This window comes from Anolis sagrei, chromosome 3 (genome assembly GCF_037176765.1).
Source record: "Anolis sagrei isolate rAnoSag1 chromosome 3, rAnoSag1.mat, whole genome shotgun sequence".
Taxonomy (NCBI): Eukaryota; Metazoa; Chordata; class Lepidosauria; order Squamata; family Dactyloidae; genus Anolis; species Anolis sagrei.
Genome location: NC_090023.1, coordinates 186,932,506 through 186,951,776, shown reverse-complemented (window position 1 = coordinate 186,951,776; position 19,271 = coordinate 186,932,506). Strand labels below are relative to the sequence as shown.

At 37.5% G+C, this 19,271-nt stretch overlaps 1 protein-coding gene across 4 annotated transcripts in view; it reads right to left on the bottom strand.

Moving 5' to 3' along the window:
• Nucleotides 1-19,271, bottom strand: part of IDE (insulin degrading enzyme) — an 85,082-nt gene that overhangs the window by 18,116 nt on the left and 47,695 nt on the right. For 3 of the 4 annotated variants that reach the window (XM_067465743.1, XM_060768708.2, XM_060768711.2), the window contains exons 12-17: nt 17,962-18,064; nt 16,768-16,890; nt 14,020-14,102; nt 6,653-6,797; nt 3,601-3,711; nt 2,765-2,885 (exon numbers count right to left, since the gene is read on the bottom strand). In XM_067465743.1, the coding sequence (XP_067321844.1) occupies nt 2,765-2,885; nt 3,601-3,711; nt 6,653-6,797; nt 14,020-14,102; nt 16,768-16,890; nt 17,962-18,064 (686 nt within the window). Of the gene's footprint in view, nt 1-2,764; nt 2,886-3,600; nt 3,712-6,005; nt 6,151-6,652; nt 6,798-14,019; nt 14,103-16,767; nt 16,891-17,961; nt 18,065-19,271 lie in introns of all 4 variants that reach the window. The other variant, XM_060768710.2, reaches the window with a different exon arrangement.

Below are 19,271 nucleotides of genomic sequence, written 5' to 3'. Positions count from 1 at the left end.
CTAGGAAGCTATGTCAATCATCTTGACAGCAATTATTTCTAAAGGCAGACTTAAAGGCCAGTGGTCATTTTGGAATTAAACTCTGTGTGCGTGCATTTCTGTGTGCTAGCTAGAGCTACCATTTTTTTATGTCCAGTCACATCTAAGCAGTCACCAAATCCTCTCTTGCAGTTTATTCACCATTTGCACTACACTTCTTTCAATGAGATGTGCATTGAAATCCAAAGGTGACTGTAAAACAAATGCAAAATCAGGCTTATGTTTAGTCTAATTCACCCAGTATTGTGCTCTACACCGGGCCCCAAAATATTGATCAAGTCCCTTATTCTACACCAGTTTAACTTGACATGTACTGTTTATGTGGGCTTGCTTGTTTTTTTCTGGCTTCCAAGTAGAAAAATGGGTATATAAGACAAATGAGAAGAGGAGGAGGAGTGGAGATACGACATATACTTCTGTACTTTTCAGTCCTATCTTTCCCCTTCCAAACTCTCTTTGGTAAATTTCAGGAAGATCTGTATACCCTGTGTTTGATATGCCTACATGTTTACTTTTGTGTTGACATCAGGGAGAGAGACAAATACAACTTCAATTTTAGAACTGATTGGGGAAAATATCAGAGATTGGGGGGAAATATCAGAGATCAGCACCCACATCTGTCTATTGTCTCATTCTAGGGCCACCCCACTAGCACTTGTTTCATACCAGCAGCATCAAAGAAAGGGCCCCAGAGTAGCCCTCTAGCCTGATGAAAGTACTATACAGAGCGCTTGGGCACCCTGATGAAGGGGTTGACTGTTGTGTATGGGGGAAGGTGAGGATCCCACATAAACACAGCTGATGGAAAACCGTTCTTTGAAAGCGGCAACTCCAAAACTAGGAAATCTCTTTCTCTTAGAGCCATGGTGCCAAACTTGTGGCCCTCAAGGTGTTTTAGACTTTGGCTTCTAGCAACTGGACAAGCTTGCTAGGCTCCTGGGAGTTGGAGGCCCAAACATTGGAGGGCCACAAGTTTGACAACTCTGTAATGGAGATGCAGAAGCACTCAGGGATGCAGAAGCACTCACCCTAAAGTTACCAAGCAGCCACAAATGACTTAGACCAGGCATGGACAAACTTTCTAACTTGGGAGCTGCATGGCAGGCTAGAGTGAGGTGGGCGGGCCAGGAAGGAGGGGGTTCTCAAAGCCCCTTCCCTGCCCTTTCCTCCCCTCTCTTCTCTTTCAGAGGCAGAAAGTGAAGGAAAGACGGGAAACGTTTGGATCCCGAAAGGGTTAGCCCTAGTCAGGATGAGATGGTGGATGGGAGAAAATGTATATCCATTAGACCTCGTATTGCCTAATCCTAGAATCCTAGAGCTGGAAAAGACCCCCAAGGGCCATCCAGTCCAATCCCCTGCCATGGAAGAAGGCACAATCAAAGCACTCCCAATAGACAGACCCTGTGGAAAAGCCTCCAGAGAAGGAGACTCCACCATACTCCAAGGCAGCCTATGCCACTCTCCAGAAAGTTCTTCCTAATCTTTTCAGGCATTTTTCTTTGTCATTTGAAACCATTGCTCCCCTTTGCCCTGGTCTTTACAGCAGAAAAAAAGTCAGTTTTCCCCCTCCTCCTCAATGGGACACCCTTTCTAATCTTGAAACATGGTCTTGTGACACCTCTCTTTCTTCTCTTCTCCCAGCTAAACATCCCCCAGGAGGAAAGGAAGAAGAAAAAAGAGAAGGAAGGCAGGAAGAAAGGGATGAAGAGAAGGATGGGAGGGAATGGAGGGAGGGAGAGAGGAAAGAGAGAAGGAAGGAAAGACAAAAGGGAAGAAAGGAAGAAAAAGAGGGGGGAAGGAGGGAGGAAAGAGGCAAGCAAGGACGGACAAAAGGGTGAAAAGGAAGAAAGGGAGAGGGGGAAGGAGAGAAGGAAGGAAGGAAGGAAGGAAGGAAGGAAGGAAGGAAGGAAGGAAGGAAAGAAGGAAAGATGGTGAGAGAAAGGAGGAGCTGAGAAAAGAGCCCAAGGGGCCACATTCGGCCCCTGAGCCTGGGTTTACCCATACCTGAGTTAGATCATAGATCATGCAGTTACAAAGTTGGCTGAGTGGAAACCCACAAGAGTCTAACTTACACCTGGTTGATGAGGGACATTAGTAGCAAGGTTTCCGAGTCACATACATCCCTGCCCCAGTTTTAGCCAAACATGTTCTGGGCTTTAATCAAAGTTCCCATCCAAGAATCCTTTGGAAAGAACTGGATTTTGGACATCCTACCTTCTGCTGACGTTAATTGAAGTTTTTGGGACTAAACTATTTTACATATATCATTTAAATACCTTATGTTGATGAATTGGCTAAACTTATTCAATGGTTTATTTTAAATGTTTAATGGTTAGTTACTCTAATCTTTCCTTTCAAACCAATGAGGCTTTGATAACCATTAAGGATTACCCAGAATTTAAATCTGGAGGCTAAAACTCTAGTACAGGGAAGAGAATTCTGGCAGCTTTTTCAACCATCAGCAAGTATTGAAAAGTTTTAAGCCCTCCATGAAATGGGAACACTAAGCCAGTTGTACGCATGGTTGAGAAGAAATAAACCTCTATGTTCAGTTTACAGATGAAGGATTGCTCTAGGAACTTCTTAACTTGGACTATAATAAGTTGGTCCACTGGTTCAATACATTAACCATCAGCAGTTCTCTAGGGTTTAAGGGCAGGTTTTCTAGCTCTACTTGGAGACAACAATTAGAAAGAAAAGATGTTCACATTCAGTATAAGCTTACCATCTAAAGCTTCTTTTAATTCATCTTTGGTCCAGGCAACTTCTGTCATTAATAGCCGAAGGTAATACATGGCATGCTGGTGGGGCTGTTCAGCTCGGAAGTTGTTAAGCGATCGCATATACTACCAATATTAAAACAAAAATACAAAATAGTTAAAAACTGACGTTGTGCAAAGTGCTGATTCCCTTCACATTCTTTGCTTTTAAATTCAAAATACATATACAAATAAAAGCAAAAAGATATTAAAGTAGGTGGCCAGGCTCCTTGTATTTGATATTTGAAACCAGGGTTTGAAATTAGTTAGCACAACTAACTAAGAGCTGTGGTTAATGCTAGCACTGATAAAACACCAGAATTGTGAATGAGAAGCAGAAGTCTGATCTTGCATTCTGTTCCCAAATGTCTGAATGGCTAGGGAAATAATACATCTGCAAAGGCTGAACAGATGATTTCAGAAGGTCAGAGCTGTAGTTTAAAAAGCTGCTGCCAACATGAGGTGATATTTCATGTTCACATAATGTTGAATGTTAAGATTCACAGGGTTTTTTCCATTCACAGAAAACTTCAGCATAAAAATCCCATTGGCAAAATTGAGTAAACAATGAGTAAATAAACTGAAACTGGTGTTTTACAAGTTAAATCTATTTAACTGATGGAGACAATTTATTTCAAATCATTTGATTTGTAAAGAGATCAAGAATCAACAGCCAACAGTCACAGAGTAGGACAACAAAAGTCTCACTGGTAAGTTTGAACTCATACATAGTGTCTTCCCTAATTTGAATAGCACTGCATGCTTCTTCTTTAGATTCAAAGCAAAGTGTTTGATGGCTTACCGCCTCCTTGATAATTTCAAATCTTTTTTCATCAATCTCAAAAGTGGCCATTTTCTCAATAATCTTCTTCAGTAGGATATGCTGCTTGTCATTGTAACCCTTCACGGACAGCTAAATGAAGAGAATAAGAAGTTGTTCTATATATTTGAAACAATCCTTTCAAATAAATTACAGATCTCCATTTGTGTAGTAAAAAGCCATTTCCTAACATCAGGAAAGGTTTTCTTCCACTTTAATAGAAATCTTAATGTTTTGCAGCAGTTGCATTCAATTCCTGCAGTTTCACTAATATTTTTACTTACTCATGAGGCTAAATTGGTAACCACTGTGGAAGTGAAATTACAGTGCAGAGCAAGTATCACGTTCTACACTGCAAAGCAAAGAAAGCAAAGAAAGCACTGTTGTTTATCACACAAGGCAATAAGGGAACTCCTCATTAGAATTTTCCGAGTTGAAAACAAGAAAAAACAGTGCAATAACCTCCCAGAAGAATTGTAATTATTATTCCAAATGAAAAATATGAGTATCCTTGGATATCAAAATCTAGAGCAAATGTAGTAGGAAAGATTTCCATTCCACAGTTTCTAAAGCAAAAGGGTTTATAATATTCTTATGAAGAAAGTTAGGATATCACAAAACTGTTGGGACATCAAGATGACAGCTTCCTCAAGTTATTGCATAACTGGATTAACCATCTCATATAGACATGCACTCACACTGAAGTACTGCTTCTGCGTAATGCATACCACTTTAATATTCCATGAACCCTGCTTTACCGCATCCTTCTGTCTTTTTCACCCTGCATGTGCATTTGCCTTTCTTTGAGAAAATGCTGCTTATCCCATCCTGTGATGCAGAAATTATACATTATTGTTGAAGGCATTATCAGCCTCCGACAAAGTCACCAAAGTCATAAACAACGTCTCAACGGAACAGAACCACAGCATCTGGGTAATGAACAGGGCAAAATTCTGAAGTACTTTTTGGTTGATACAAAATGGGAATGCCCATGGTAGATGATCGAAGAAATTAGAATTGGCTGGAAATTATGCTGATTAGATCCCAGGCTGTAGTCTGAAGACAGTTGATTTAGCAATATTGCTGAAGCTAAGTATATCTGGGTCAGCAATTCAATGGGAGGCTCTCTGAGAACACTAACTTCACCAACTTGAGTTCCAAGATGGAGCAAGCTTGCTTTCTGCTGCCCTGGAGACTACGATGTGGAACAAGAGAAAGGAGATTCCACATGAACATTAGGAAGAACTTCTGAACTATGAGAGCTGTTCAACAGTGGCACTCTCTGCCTCGGAGTGTGATGGAGGCTCCTTTGGAGACTTTTAACAGAGGCTGGATGGCCATCTGTCGGGTGTGTTTTGAATGCGATTTTCCTGTTTCTGGACTGGATGGCCCACAAGGTCTCTTCCAACTCTATGATTCTGATTTTATGAATGGCAGAACATAAATTTAGATAGTAACAAACAAAAAGCTAATAGCCGTTTAAACATAAAACCCCCAGTGTTTGTATTTTCAATCAATTTTACTATGGAAAACTCTACATCATTCAAGATGACACCATCCAACAATGTTCAACGAGACAACAATGCATCCTCTTTATGGCCTTAAGTAGATCTATAATATTGTAACACTGATGAATAAAATCTAAGAAGCAGCCATGTATAAGACCGTTTTTTTCTAATGCAGAAAAAAACCAACTCAATTTTATTTGTATTGTCGAAGGCTTTTTGTATTGTCAATTTTATTTGACCCTAACGTGCCATTTTTCTCAGAGTCAGTTAAACATTTAGTAATATTTAGTAAAGCCTATGTTGAGGAGGGCAGTTTCTACAAATACTTATGTTCCTACAGATCAGTGCTTCTCAACCTATGGGTCCTCAAATGCTTTGGCCTTCAACTCCCAGAAATCCTAACAGCTGGTAAACTTGTTGGGATTTCTGGGAGTTGTGGGCCAAAATACCTAGGGACCCACAGGTTGAGCACCACTGCTATAGATGTATATTAATCTTTAGTGCCATAGAACATTCAGGTGGATGCACAGTTTTCTTTAGTACACCTCACAATTCAAAAGATTGAAAGGTTAGAAAGTTCCATTATTATTTTAAAACTGTTATTCTTTCAAAGCCCCTATGCAAATAACTAACCATGCAGGTTAATAATCCTGTATAAAGCACACTACAAAAAACTCACAAAAAAACACAAGCCAACCACAACCAAACCATTCAATAAATTGTTACGATGTTACACAAGGGCTTTTCTGTTATAACAAAAATGCAAGGAAACACAGAACGAGTAGCCATTTTGAAGAATGAAGCAGCCTGCATTTTTCCAAACGGCATTTAACGCTCAAGCCATCTCATTCCTTCCTGGTTTTCCCCCAGCTTACTTACAAGTATTGCATTCATTCCTGATGCAATGGCATAGACCAAACCTGAGAGGCGTGCTGCATATGTATACTCTTTTAAATCATCCTTCAATAACCTGATTAACAGGTATGTCATGTTGCAATGGAGAGGGTCAGCATAAAGGTAGCGACTAACAAAAAGAAAAAAAAAGGATGCTTTGATACTTCAAGCAGCGACATGGTAATGGGTGAAGAAACATGACTGAAGAGTATGTATATGCAGCCTCATAACCAATATTCTTGGGAATGAAGAAATGAAATCATAGTAAAGAATTTTCTTCATTGGACGCCCTTTCATAAAACTGGAAGAATGGAATAGAGTCTTCGCTCCAGTTCAGAGTGTAATTTTAAGTGAGAGGAAATCTTATAGCTAATCTGACAAATGATGCAAAATGAAGCCAAAGGTCCTGAATGTGAATGGAAGTGTTGAAGACTTAGGAAAAGATTTCAGTGAAAACTCAAATTATGAGAAAGTATAGTCAGAAACCAAGGTTGAAAAAGGAACAAAAATTAGATTTTTGATTGGGAAGAAGATTTTAAATATGCTTCAGCAAATCAAATTTTGCTGTAGCTTTTTGATTCATGGAAGTAAATTTAAGGCTTTTAAGGAGTCTCCTTGATTTGGGTACTTACATACATCCCATAGATGGTATTTTGGAGATCATAGTTCAAGCCAGCTAGTTCTGCTGCATATGCATACTCGTTGAGGGAGTCTTTGAGTAGCTCAAGGTACAAATAGGCCATGTTACAATGTAAGGGATCCACGTAAGCAAATGGGCTGGAAGAAAATGTTGAAAGTAAAATATCTAATACAATTACTTCCCAATTCTGTAGATCCCCCATACTGGGCCTCAAGGATACAAGTAAGAACAGGTGGATATTGAGACAAACACAAACACACAAGTAAATGGGGAAAAGATAACTACAGAGAGCAAAAACATACCTATTTAATGATTTGACTAACATTATTAACAGTACAGATTGTTAACTCACACACTGCATTTTGAGTTTGGTATGAAGAAATTAGAATGAGAATAATTCTATAAGGAAATTAAAAACTATCACAATTGAAAACCCACAAAGCAGTCCATACAAGACAGTATGATACTGAAGTTAATCTGTATCAGGATGAAATCTCACAGAACACATCTGCTAGTTTCACAGAACAAGAGAAATACTACAGCTGTGAGTTTATTTTTACTACCAAGTTGTTATTTCTAAATTAAGCACACAAATATCAAACCAGGTTTCATGTATGGCTGTAACACACAAGAGAGCCTGACAGAATTCTGTAGATCCCCAGGACGTACAAGAGCCTGCACAGACTTATAAAGTTAAAGACAACTCAAAGACTCAAGTCATGTTTCAACAATACTGCTTAATACCAGCATATTAAGAATGACTACCCAGAGTTAAGAGTAGAAACAAAATGGGTATAGCATGGCCCAAAATCTACTACGTATAAATATATAGATATGCAACAGTTAGAAAATACAAACCTGTAATAAAATTGAGCTGTTCATACACAAATATTGCACCTGAATCAATGTCTAATTCTGGTTTTTAAAGGAAAAATAGGTTAAACAGGCTGTCACACCAACGTTTTTGATCTGCAAAGCCATCCTATGAATTTTAATCAGATTTAAGGCACAGTGTTAAAAAAACTCACTCCTAAGAAAATGTATGGCCTCTTGTAGCCTCAATATATCTTTATTACTTATATGACAATGCTGAAGTATTGTTTCATTTGGTTTTTACATTTGTGTTATCCTGTGCCTAAAGCATCTGCTTATTTGTTGACACGTCCTGAAAAAACTTTTTCTAGAGACAGGTCTACTTGAACATGTTATCTAAGACAGTACTTCTTGATGCATGTACTAAAAACTTTGGGACTTTTTTGTGAATGAAAGCACATGAAATACACTGAAATTTGTGTGGGCTGTGATAAACCCAAAATAGAATAATACAAACTACCGTAACTAATTAAAATGGAATGGCTAGTATATCTACCTGCCAAGACTTTCCTCCTCAGCTATTGCTTTTTGATATCTCACCTACTGGCTTAACCTATTTTGACTTCTAAATTCATGTTCTTCCAGTTTAAATCAAAATCTTATTTCTTCCCATTTAATGTCTCATTAAAGTTTTGTATTAATTTGACTGATAAAGAAAAAAAGACTATATAGACTTTTTTTTCTGAAAGAAATAATCATATCTAGGGAGGAGGTTAAACATGTGCAAAATGACTTGATAGACCAGGAAGAGATGTCAACGGTAACCCAGTCAATTACCTGGTGTTGGAGAATACAACATCTGAAGCCTCCTCTATGTGATGCTTGTCTATTTTATTAGTATGTCATTTTGTAACCTGAAGTGTGTGTCCTGTTTGTAGTTTGCAGTTACCTTGTCTCTTTGTACTGAAGCAGTGGGAGAGGCTGCAATCATGTGACTGTTTAGAACAGGGGTCCTCAAAAGTTTTAAACAGAGGACCAGGTCACAGTCCCTCAAACTGTTGGAGGGCCAGATTATAATTTGAAAAAAACATGAATGAATCCCTATGTACACGGCACATATCTTATTTGTAGTGCAAAAAACACTTAAAAACAATGCAATAATTAAAATGAATAACAATTTTTACAAATATAAACTTATTAGTATTTCAGTGGGAAGTGTGGGTCTGCTTTTGGCTGATGAGATAAGATTGTTATTATTGTTGTGTGCTTTCAAGTCGTTTCAGACTCCATTATGTCAGCTCCACTGGCTGCTGATCCAGTTCCAAGCACAATTCAAAGTGCTGGTCTTGACCTATAAAACCCTATACGGCTCCGGCCCAGCGTACCTATCTGAACTTATCTCCTTCCATGTCCCACCTAGGAATTTAAGATCTTCTGAGGAGGCCCTGCTCTCGGCCCCACCTCTATCACAAATGAGGCTGGTGGGGCCGAGGGACAGGGCCTTCTCGGTGATGGCCCCCCGCCTGTGGAATTCACTCCCCGGGAAAATTAGATCATCGTCATCCCTCCTCTCTTTCAGAAGGAAGTTAAAAACATGGATATGGGACCAGGCCTTGGGGTAATCTGGCAGACTGACAAGGACAATGACGACTAGAGCTTTGGAAAGGATAATGATAATGCTGAATGGACTTACAGATTACAGAACTTGGCAAACGTTGGCCACCAGATTGGCTTTTCTTTTATTAGTTGTTATTGTATTAACTGAATGTTTTTAACTATTTATAATTGTTGCTGTTATATATTTTACTATGTTGAATTGTTGACATCGAATTGTGCCGGTTGTAAGCCGCCCTGAGTCCCCCCTAGGGGGTTGAGAAGGGCGCGGTAGAGGTGCTCGAAATGAATAAATGAATAAATGAATAAATAAATAAAGTTGGCCATGAGTGAGGGCCAAGTAAATGACCTTGGAGGGCCATATCCGGCCCCCGAGGCTTAGTTCGGGGACTCCTGGTTTAGAATTTTCAGTTTTTTAAAGGAATGACAGTGAAGTCACTTGAGTGTTGAGCTTTGCCCCTTACTAGAGAATGTCAGTTGGAGCTAGAAGTTTCTTAGTATGCAGAAGCCAATGTTAGAAGCCAATGGTTGCGGCTTGTATTTTCTTTTAAAGTGAACTCTAAATGAGGAGAGCTGTGTGGGGCTGCATAATTTATGAAGAAACAACTAAAGTTTATAAGTTTAAAAATACAAACTCTCCAAACGTTTTTGAAGTTTTTAACCCTCAAAAGAAATGTGTCTGTATCATTAAAGTCTGTAAGTTATAAGCAAACAAACATTATTATTCTAAAAGAAGTCTACTTGAATTTTTGCCTGCCTAAAGCATCAAATAAACTCAAGGAATACTCCTCTCAAATTCTGCTATCCCTGATGGGTTGCAATCCTAACAGGTTGTGATCCATCCATTATCCCTATTACCTGCCAATAAAACAATATATCTTGTGTATGCCATGGCAATGTTATGTTATATTTGCAATATATTATATTATGATACATTCACTTGGTGTACAAATACACTCCTAGTGTTGTTATGACATAAGTGAACAGTAAGATTTTATATAGAAAGCATTTGCCAAGGTAGCTACTGTCCCAGCTGTCTCTTACATACAGGTTATGCCATCCAGGCCACTACAAAACAGAATATGCTGAAAGGGCAAACTATAGAAGTGAAGCTACAGTACTATTGCACATTCAGCAGCTGTATCCCACAGCATGGAAGGGAACTGGCAGCAGTTTGACAAACTGAATATGCAATTGCCTCTTGAGGCTATGCAACCATGTGTTGATTGCTGGATCCAAATGCCCACATGTACTCTATGTAAATCCTTTCCTGTCTCCCTGTTAAATGTACTACTATTCTATTGTTTGCCTAGCAAAACCACAGGGAACAGATGCTCTTCCAGATGTTGAGTAACAACTCGCATCAGTGACAACTGTCATAGCCAATTGTAGGAATTAAAAAAGAGAATTGAAGTCCGTGAATTTTGGAAAGCTATGAATTTTCCATCTCTGCTCTAAAATATCCTATACATAAATCAGCCATAGCTGCAATTCAAAGGTCTTTCTTTTGGGCAAGGGAAGCAATATTTTTATGTTAAGAACTGTGTGTTCTACCAGAGATAAGTGAGATGGCCAGATATCAGCACTGAAAAACACGTTTTCCTGCTAGACTCACAGGATCACATTCCTCATTCTACCACAATTTTTTCTTCTTTCGCAATCTTACACCTATTCCACTGTTTGCCTTTCCTATAATAATAATATCTATCTTTCTTACAACTGCTTTGTCTACAGTGACAGCGACAAGATTTACACAGTCTTGTCAGAAAGTCAATGGGGTGTAGTTTCCTTTCTATAACAATAAAATGAAGGCATTTAACGATTTTATCTCTAGAACATGTTGCTTTAAAAACAAATAAGTCTAAGAAAATCAAACTTGCTTACCAAATAGTTTGTATGAAAATGTGACTCTATTTCCTGTGCTGGTCAATGACCGAAATAAATGATTTGATTTGAAATAGTTATCTCCTTTCTTAGATGGATTTTGACAGAAAGAATTAGGACTTGTATAAAATTTGCTAGTTTGGGAACACCGACTTTTTTAAATTTTATGTTTAGTTCATTATAGAATATATACTGGTACAAACTATCTCCATGTCCATTTCTAGCCTCCGATGAGGACTTTACTAATTTAGCTCAAATATTTTGGGCTGTGACTGCCAATGTGGCACCCTTTAATGTTATGTTTTTGGAATAATCTGCTAAAAGGTCACAGATAACTATTTGGAGTTGAACTCTGGATGTAACATATAGTGATGATGCTAAAGTTAGTGTTTCCTCCCTTGAAAGACAAATTTCATCAGTTCTTTCATCATGTTCTGTTCTGTTTTAGAATGTGATTGAGACTACCGAGAATATGCTGCTCAACAAGATGCTCTAGCATATAGTTTCCAAGGAATCTGATACCCCTTCAGAATACTAAGCTATCTTGAAAAACTATAGATCTCAGAGCATGTCACTGAGACATTTCTGATCCTGCACTTAAAGAACCATTGAAGGCAGAAGAGTTATAGAAAGGTTCTCTGCTTGTTGTTCACTGTAAGAAAGTGTCTACAGCAAAGGATGGTGATTGGGCAAGAAGAAAAATGTCTTGAGAGGGGATGGTGATTAAAAAGAGGAGCTGCTGGTCAGATCCAATTGGGAGTGCAATGAAACTCAGCCTGAAAAAAGTAATTCCCCTTTAAATGGGACAGAAGGATTAGCCAGGGCTAAAGCAAACCAAAAGACAAAGCTCCACATGCTGATAGATGGTCACTTGCTTTATTTGTTTTTAAAGATCCAATTTTTTCCTCCTCAGGGGCTTCATTAAAAATACAAATATAATTCCATTTAATATCATTAAATGGACCATTAAGAAAGAGAATTCTCTAGTCTCTAGTTCTCTTTGCTTAATGGTCCATTGCTTTGGAGATTATTATATAGCTTCAAACATTGTGTAAAGGGTTGAATATGCAATATTATGTAGAATAATAGAATCTTTATGTTTTTAAATAATGTAATCCACTGTTAGCCCCATCTTCTGCTAACCTAGCAGTTCGAAAACATGCAAATGTGAGTAGATCAACAGCTACCGGTTCAGCGGGAAGATAAGAGAATGCCATGCAGTCATGGTGGCCACATGACCTTGGGAGAAGTCTACAGACAACGCCAGCTTTTTAGCTTAGAAATGGAGATAAGCACCATCCCCCAGAGTCAGACACGATTAGACTTAATGTCAGGAGAAATCTTTACCTTTAAATTAATGTTGTATTGTTCTTGTTAATGTACTGAATTGAATTATATTTTAGTGTAGCCCCTGAGGAAGGCCAACTCTAATAGTGGCTGGAATGCAGTGGGCTTTTAAAAACAAACAAAGGAGGATATGAAACGTTGTCCCCTTCCACACAGCTGGATAAAATACCACATTATCTGCTTTGAATTGGGTTTATGGCAGTGTCGACTCAGATAACCCAGTTCAAAGCACACATTGCGGATTATCTGCCTGATATTCTGGGTTATATGGTTGTGTGGAAGGACCCCTTGTCTTCTTATTTGTTCTGACTTTTCTCATATGTCCTCATTGCCTCTCTATTTGACTAGCCCATTTTAGCCAATCACAGTTCTGAACTGAACATTCTGTTCATTGGACACAACAATGAGATTGACATGAAATATATAATTATTTAAAGAGAATATCAACATTGGGAGTGGATGAATGATTCTAATGTATCAAATTCAGAGATGCCGCAGAATTACCTACTCTAGCAGAGCCTGAGGAAGAAGGCAATGTAATATGAAAATACACAACGGACCGTTATGGAACAGTCCCATTTTTTCTTCATGGGGCATTTTTTCTTCCCAAATTGCCTCACACGATTTGGGACTTTCTAAAAATACGAATAATTCTCTGTGTGCTAAATATTTTTTTTAAAGAAAAGTGTAGACAGTTGCTAAGCTTCAGTGAACACTGCACGAAGAGCAGATTAAAGCCTTTTTCAGTCTGCCTTTTTCATGCAACTGGAATTGAGTGGAGAGGGCGACTGGGACCATGCCTCACCGACTCCAACTTTCCCATATAAAATGTTGCAAAGCAGGCAATGGCAGATGTTTGAGCAACGCACAATTACAATTACAACAGAAATACTGCTTGAGTTACTCATACCTTGTTCTCCTGTTTTTGTATCAGTGTTAATAAAAATTGGGGGTTGCATTTAGACTTTTTTGTGATATACCAACACACTAACACAAATGCATTCATTCAGAAAGAAAATGTGAATATTACAATATATCCCATCTAAAAAGCTATTCTCTATAAAACAAGGAGCAACAAACCAACTCCAAGAGGTCATTTTCAGTTTCTGGCAAAGGAGCCGCATTTTACATATTCAATATCTTTTTTAAAAGGCAGCATCACATAAAATTGCATAACCACCTAAAGAAGAAATTAAGAATACCAAATGTGTATATTTGCAGACTCGGGTAGATCATTTAATCACACCTGAATAAAAGAAGACACTCTTTTGATCCCAAAGTTGAGGTCCGCTAAACAAACTGTATTTTTTTTAAAAAAAAACCCAAAATAACCAAAAAGAGGGCAACTGTAAGAATTCCAACATGCATGAAAAAACCAAAGACAATTGCTTGGATCCAGGCATAGTTGTTTATGTACAGAAGTGTGTTTAAGCTTATTTATATTCAGTTGCTTATTCCATGATCCATGAGCTGAAAAATTCTACCTTGGCTGTATCACAGATTATCTGATTTGGAATGGAAGAAATGCCCTCCATACAAAAGCAGTTCTTCAACTGTGTCTTCCAACAGGAGAAACCGACCACAAAAACAGCCCACCGTTCATCATAATGCTGAGGCAAAAACTGGAAGAGCTGACAATAATGTTTTTACAAATATATGCTCTGCTTAGTAGGATAAATTGTAAATATAATGTTTGCATACCTGAAAAATTCAAAGTTGAGACAAGCTTTGGGTAAGAAAAATTTATCATCTTGTTTGAACCACAGTTTGCTCATAGCAGTGTCCTGTATTTAAAAATAACACACATTTCAACATTTTAAAACTGTATTTTAATCAATTTTTTATATTATTCTGAATGATAGAGTTACAGCATCTACACAGCAGAAATACCCAAAAGCTCAACAGAGGCCCTTTTCCTTCTCCTTACAACTCAAATGTAGATACCTGAGGAGCAGATGTAAATATAAGAGGGATATTTGGAGCTCCTACTTATGTATGAGATGGGGGGAAGCAGGCCTCTGGCCTCCTTGGTACTATTTCATTAAAATAATGCATCCCCTACCATCAAAGCTTGAGAATGAAAGACTAGTTGGCAACAGCAAAAGTGATGATGGGCTCCAATACAAATCCATTTCCAAATTTGTAATAGGCTAATCTTGCTTCATTTTGGGGTGAAGTATTCTATCAATCGGACTTCATATTTAACCCCTGCACTTAAGAGCATAACCTCTATTGCTACTTAAAATGAAAGCTTTAGATATCTGAATACAGTAAATGAGCCAAACTGTGATATGTAGGATAAAATTACCTCTAACATTAGAGCTAAACCAATTACAATCACATTTACCATCTAATCTTAATATTGTTCAGGTTGTATTACAAAAGGCTTGATTTTGCACACTACATTGGAAGAGGAATGCCCACAAATTTCATGATTTGGAAGCAATATATTACAGTATGTAACACAATGTTTGTTCCTGGGTAATTTCTTAATTGGTTCTATCATAAAAACGTGGAAAAAGTGTATTAAACTGCAAAAACTTTGTTTTGGCGGGACATCCTGCAGCACATTTTGTTATAGTTTTTAAATAAATATCTCAGAGTCTCAACCAATTCAAGTTTGTTGCAGACATAGTTTGTTGCAGACACAAAAACGAAGTTTCTGGAGTATAACAACTACTTTCAAGTAAGTATCACACAATTAAACAGGAAATAACATTTTCAAACCAGGAACAGAAAAGTTTTCTAATTTTGTTATATGATTGAATGGTTTATTGTACCAGCCATAGGCCATGACATCAAATAATATGCAACCTTAGAAGTACAATAAGCAATTTCCCAGACGAACATTAAAATGTATTCTATAGACTGGCTGCTTAAAATTATAGTAGCAGTGACACGATAACGGTAACAAAGTCTAATTTGTATCATCCCAAACTATCTTTTCGCCCATTTCTAGCCTCCACTGAGGACTTTACTAATTTAGTTTGGATTTTTTGGGCTGCGACTGCAAATGTGGCGACCTTTAATGTTATATTTTTTGAAATAATCTGCTAACAAGTCACAGATAACTGCTGTTTTTATTACATAATGTTATAGTTTATTAATTATGTAAAAAATTAGAACATGAGAGATAATTCCACTGTTTTTGTGGTGTACTTATTAAGGTTTTATAGTGATAATTCTCTACATAGGTTGCTGAGACAGTGTCACTGTGACGATGTGTAAATTTTATTCCTTTGGTTATGTGTAATTTAAACAGTGGTTTAAGGATGGTAAGTATGTAGGATTGTGTTTTGTTGGAGATGGTGGCTTGGCGTTAGCTGAGTTGCCATAGCAACAGGGGCGGACCCAACTGCCTCTTCAGGAGGCAGCTGTTTTAAAAAGTCAGTGAGTAGCCGGAGAGCTACTGAGAGGACTGAGTCTCTAGGTGGAGATTCAGGAACTGTGTCTGTAGCCGGTGTGCTATAGGAAAGACTGAATCTCAGGGTGGAGATTCAGGGAATCAATTGGTGACCAAAGTGGTTGCAGAGAAGGACCTGGTAGTGAGAGAGCTACAGGGGATTGCTGATTCTGAATTAAGAATCAAGGTTTGGCTAGGTTTAAGCCTGTTGTACCTGCTGTGAAACGTTTTGAAGTCTGTGCCTGAGATTACTCATGAAATCTTTCCAATGTAACCATCAAGATTTGTGCCTCTTTTGAAGAAACAGTTAAACATGTTATACTCCTGTTAAAATAAACTTGTTACTGTTCTCCTCAAGCCTTGCCTGATACAGTTTCTCCTAAGTTGAACAGCCTGCAATAATAAAGTCAAGCCAGGAAAGTAAACGCTACGCTATCAAATAAATAAAGCCTTCTGTAATTAACAGTCCCTTTATAAAATAGCTCCTAGGTTGATATTGATCGTTGCCTGGCTTCCCTCACAGATTAGGTGGCTGTGGGTGTTTTACCACTCGCACCTTCACATTTGGTGGCATTCGGTGGCATTAAAACGGTCTTCTTCACAGTCACCTTCGTTTTATGATAATGCAATGTATACTAATGTTGTTTCATGCTAAAATTAAATAAAATATAGTGTGTAAAATTATTTTCAGGCTATGTGCATAAAGTGTATATGAAACATAACAGATCGTAATCAGATTGTACCTGGGTTCCATTTCCACAACATCTCATTATGTATATAGATGCAAACACAGGCATTCCAAATCTGAAATAATCTAAATTCCAAAACATTTATGCTCTCTAATGTTTTGTATAAGGGATACTCTCAACCTTTATCTGTTTAAGTTACCTTTGAGAAATGGGGACATAATCCATCACGATTATATACCTCAACTATAATAGCAACTAACAACCAATACTGGACAACCACTAGATATTACTTTTCAAATAATTTCCCAATCACTGATAATTTTAACCATTTCTACTTGATATTTAAAAAGATCTTACCTTAATAAGAGTAGGGTACTGTGGTGCATCCTTCTCTAAAGGTATTATTTCAAAGTTAGTAGGAATGAATTCATTCTTCATTGGGAGCTTGAATTTTCCATTAAGGTCAGCATTTTGCCATTTCTGGGTGTAAAGTGTAAATAAGAATGATGTTTTCGCTCTTATTCAAGTGAGTATACTTGAATTCAATTGAGTGATTCAATTTTTACTTGCCATAAATATCTCTACTACACTTGCTACTGGGGGGGAGGGGGGACAGAACATGCTTCTTCCAAATTCATTATAAAAATTACAAGTAATATCTTTCTCCCTAATTCATTATAAAAATTACAAGTAATATTTTTTCATATATATTACTTGCATATAATTGCATATTTTATATTTATTATGTTACAGAAAATTATAGCACATATGTCAACTACAATGAAAATGTTTGCCACATATGGCATTTTTCCCAAAGCTAGTTTTATCTGGAGCTATGTATTGCATACTTCAATTAATCTCACACATGGAAGTGGGCTTCTGCATGCAAAAACATACACAGTACTTTAGGTAGCTAAATATTTTACACTGATTTTCCTCCCAGACTAGAGACCTTTTCCACACACACATATTTAGGGGACTGTATCCCATTTCCTTGCTTCTCTGAACAGCTTATCCCTCAGAGATTACCCATGAAAATGCCTCATGTGAACAGTACTAGCAAAATAATGGTTTTTAAAAAATGACCAAGTATTGAAGTTCATGTTCAAACACAATGGTGCAATTTCTATTGTAAAGTGTTTGCTTAGGAATTCAGGGTTCCTTTCAATTTGTTGTGATCCTCTTACTGAATATCTAGTGTGAACTGACCTTGATTAGCATTTAGCCAATTGCAACATTCACACTTGCCTCAAGCAGACAAGAGTTCTTTCTCCCATCCTGGACATTCCAGAGATATATAAACCCCACCTGCCTGGTTTCCAACAGACCTCTCAACCTCTGAGAATGCCTGCCATAGATGTGGGTGAAATGTCAGGAGGAAATGCTTCTGGAACATGGCCATACAGCCCAGAACTCACAGCAACCCAGTGATTCTGGCTATGAAAGCCTTCGACAACAAATAATAAATACTTTCTTAGCAGCAATGGAAAAAAACAATTTGTATTCAGGATTGGATTCAAGAATTAGATACTACCAATTTTCTTAGCACACCTTAACGACTTCATCAGAAATTGCTTCTTGTTTGTACTGGGTTCCATACCATTGTTCTGTTTTATCAGTTTTTCCTTCAAAAGTCTTAGAGACTATTGCAACCCTAAAAATAAAATTATAAGGCAGTCAGCAATTAAGATTTTCCTTTTGAAAATAACCATAAACAATCTTGCATCGTGATAATAATGACAAGGTTAATAAGGACACTTTACTGAAAGTGCTATTTTATCCATTCTTTTCTACATCTTCACACTCCTTTTCACAATGAGAAGTCAAGTCAGCCAACATTTATTCATGTTTAAAGGATTGTGTTAAAAGGATTCTGGTACATTTAACATTTGTTAGCAATTTATGAATAAACGCCTGCAACTCATAACACTATTTAGAAAGAAATTGGAGTTTAAGGGACTCTTTGCTATTAAGGCCAATGATCCAGCGGGGGGAACCTTTGATAAATAATTAAATGTATGTTTTTAAAAACAAACAATAATATAAATACTAACTATAAATAGAAAAATACTGTAAGCCTCAAAAAGACACTATCACAACACTATCAATCTCCTGTGTACACACAGTTTCAACCTACAAATTAACAGAAACAACATTATAACTATCCTTACAGAGAGAATGAGGTGAATATCCTCCTTTAAAAAAAACTATAAGGAGATACATCCTACAGAGCAGTTCTACTGAATGGGCTGGTCTTTGGAATAGTGCTAACTTTTGATGAAATTCAAGGAAACTATGCAAATACAGTAATATGGCAGAAATATGGTACCATTCCCTAGGAAAGCAAATTCCAATCTGCAACATCAGATAGCTTGGCATGTGCTAGTCCAGAGCAGGAAAAGAAGACAGTAAGTGATGGAAAGTACTGCAGAAAAAGGCCTGTATCATTTTCCAGCAAGTATTCCCAATTCTTCTGGTCCTTCTCTAGGCAAGAAGGAGCAAAGCGTTGGGAAAATCTTGATGAATTTTAAGTGTGAGGTCTCCCCAATTTAAACAATGTCTAGCTGGCTACTGTTAAGATCAAATTCTGCACAAAACATAGAACCAAAGTTTTTGCAGGTCTGCTTCTTGGATTATCTCTAATGTGAGATTAAGATGCATCAATCTAGAGACCATTAATTGTGCCATATTCACTTCCAAACACAAGGCTTCAAGATAAATGTGGGAACTGCTTCAACATAAAAAATCATGAATGACATGACTGAACAAGACTGACCACAGGATCTATATTGATTTCAGAAGCTTAGATGTTTAACACTTCAAAACTAAGCGAGTCAATATATCTACAAAATATTAGAGGT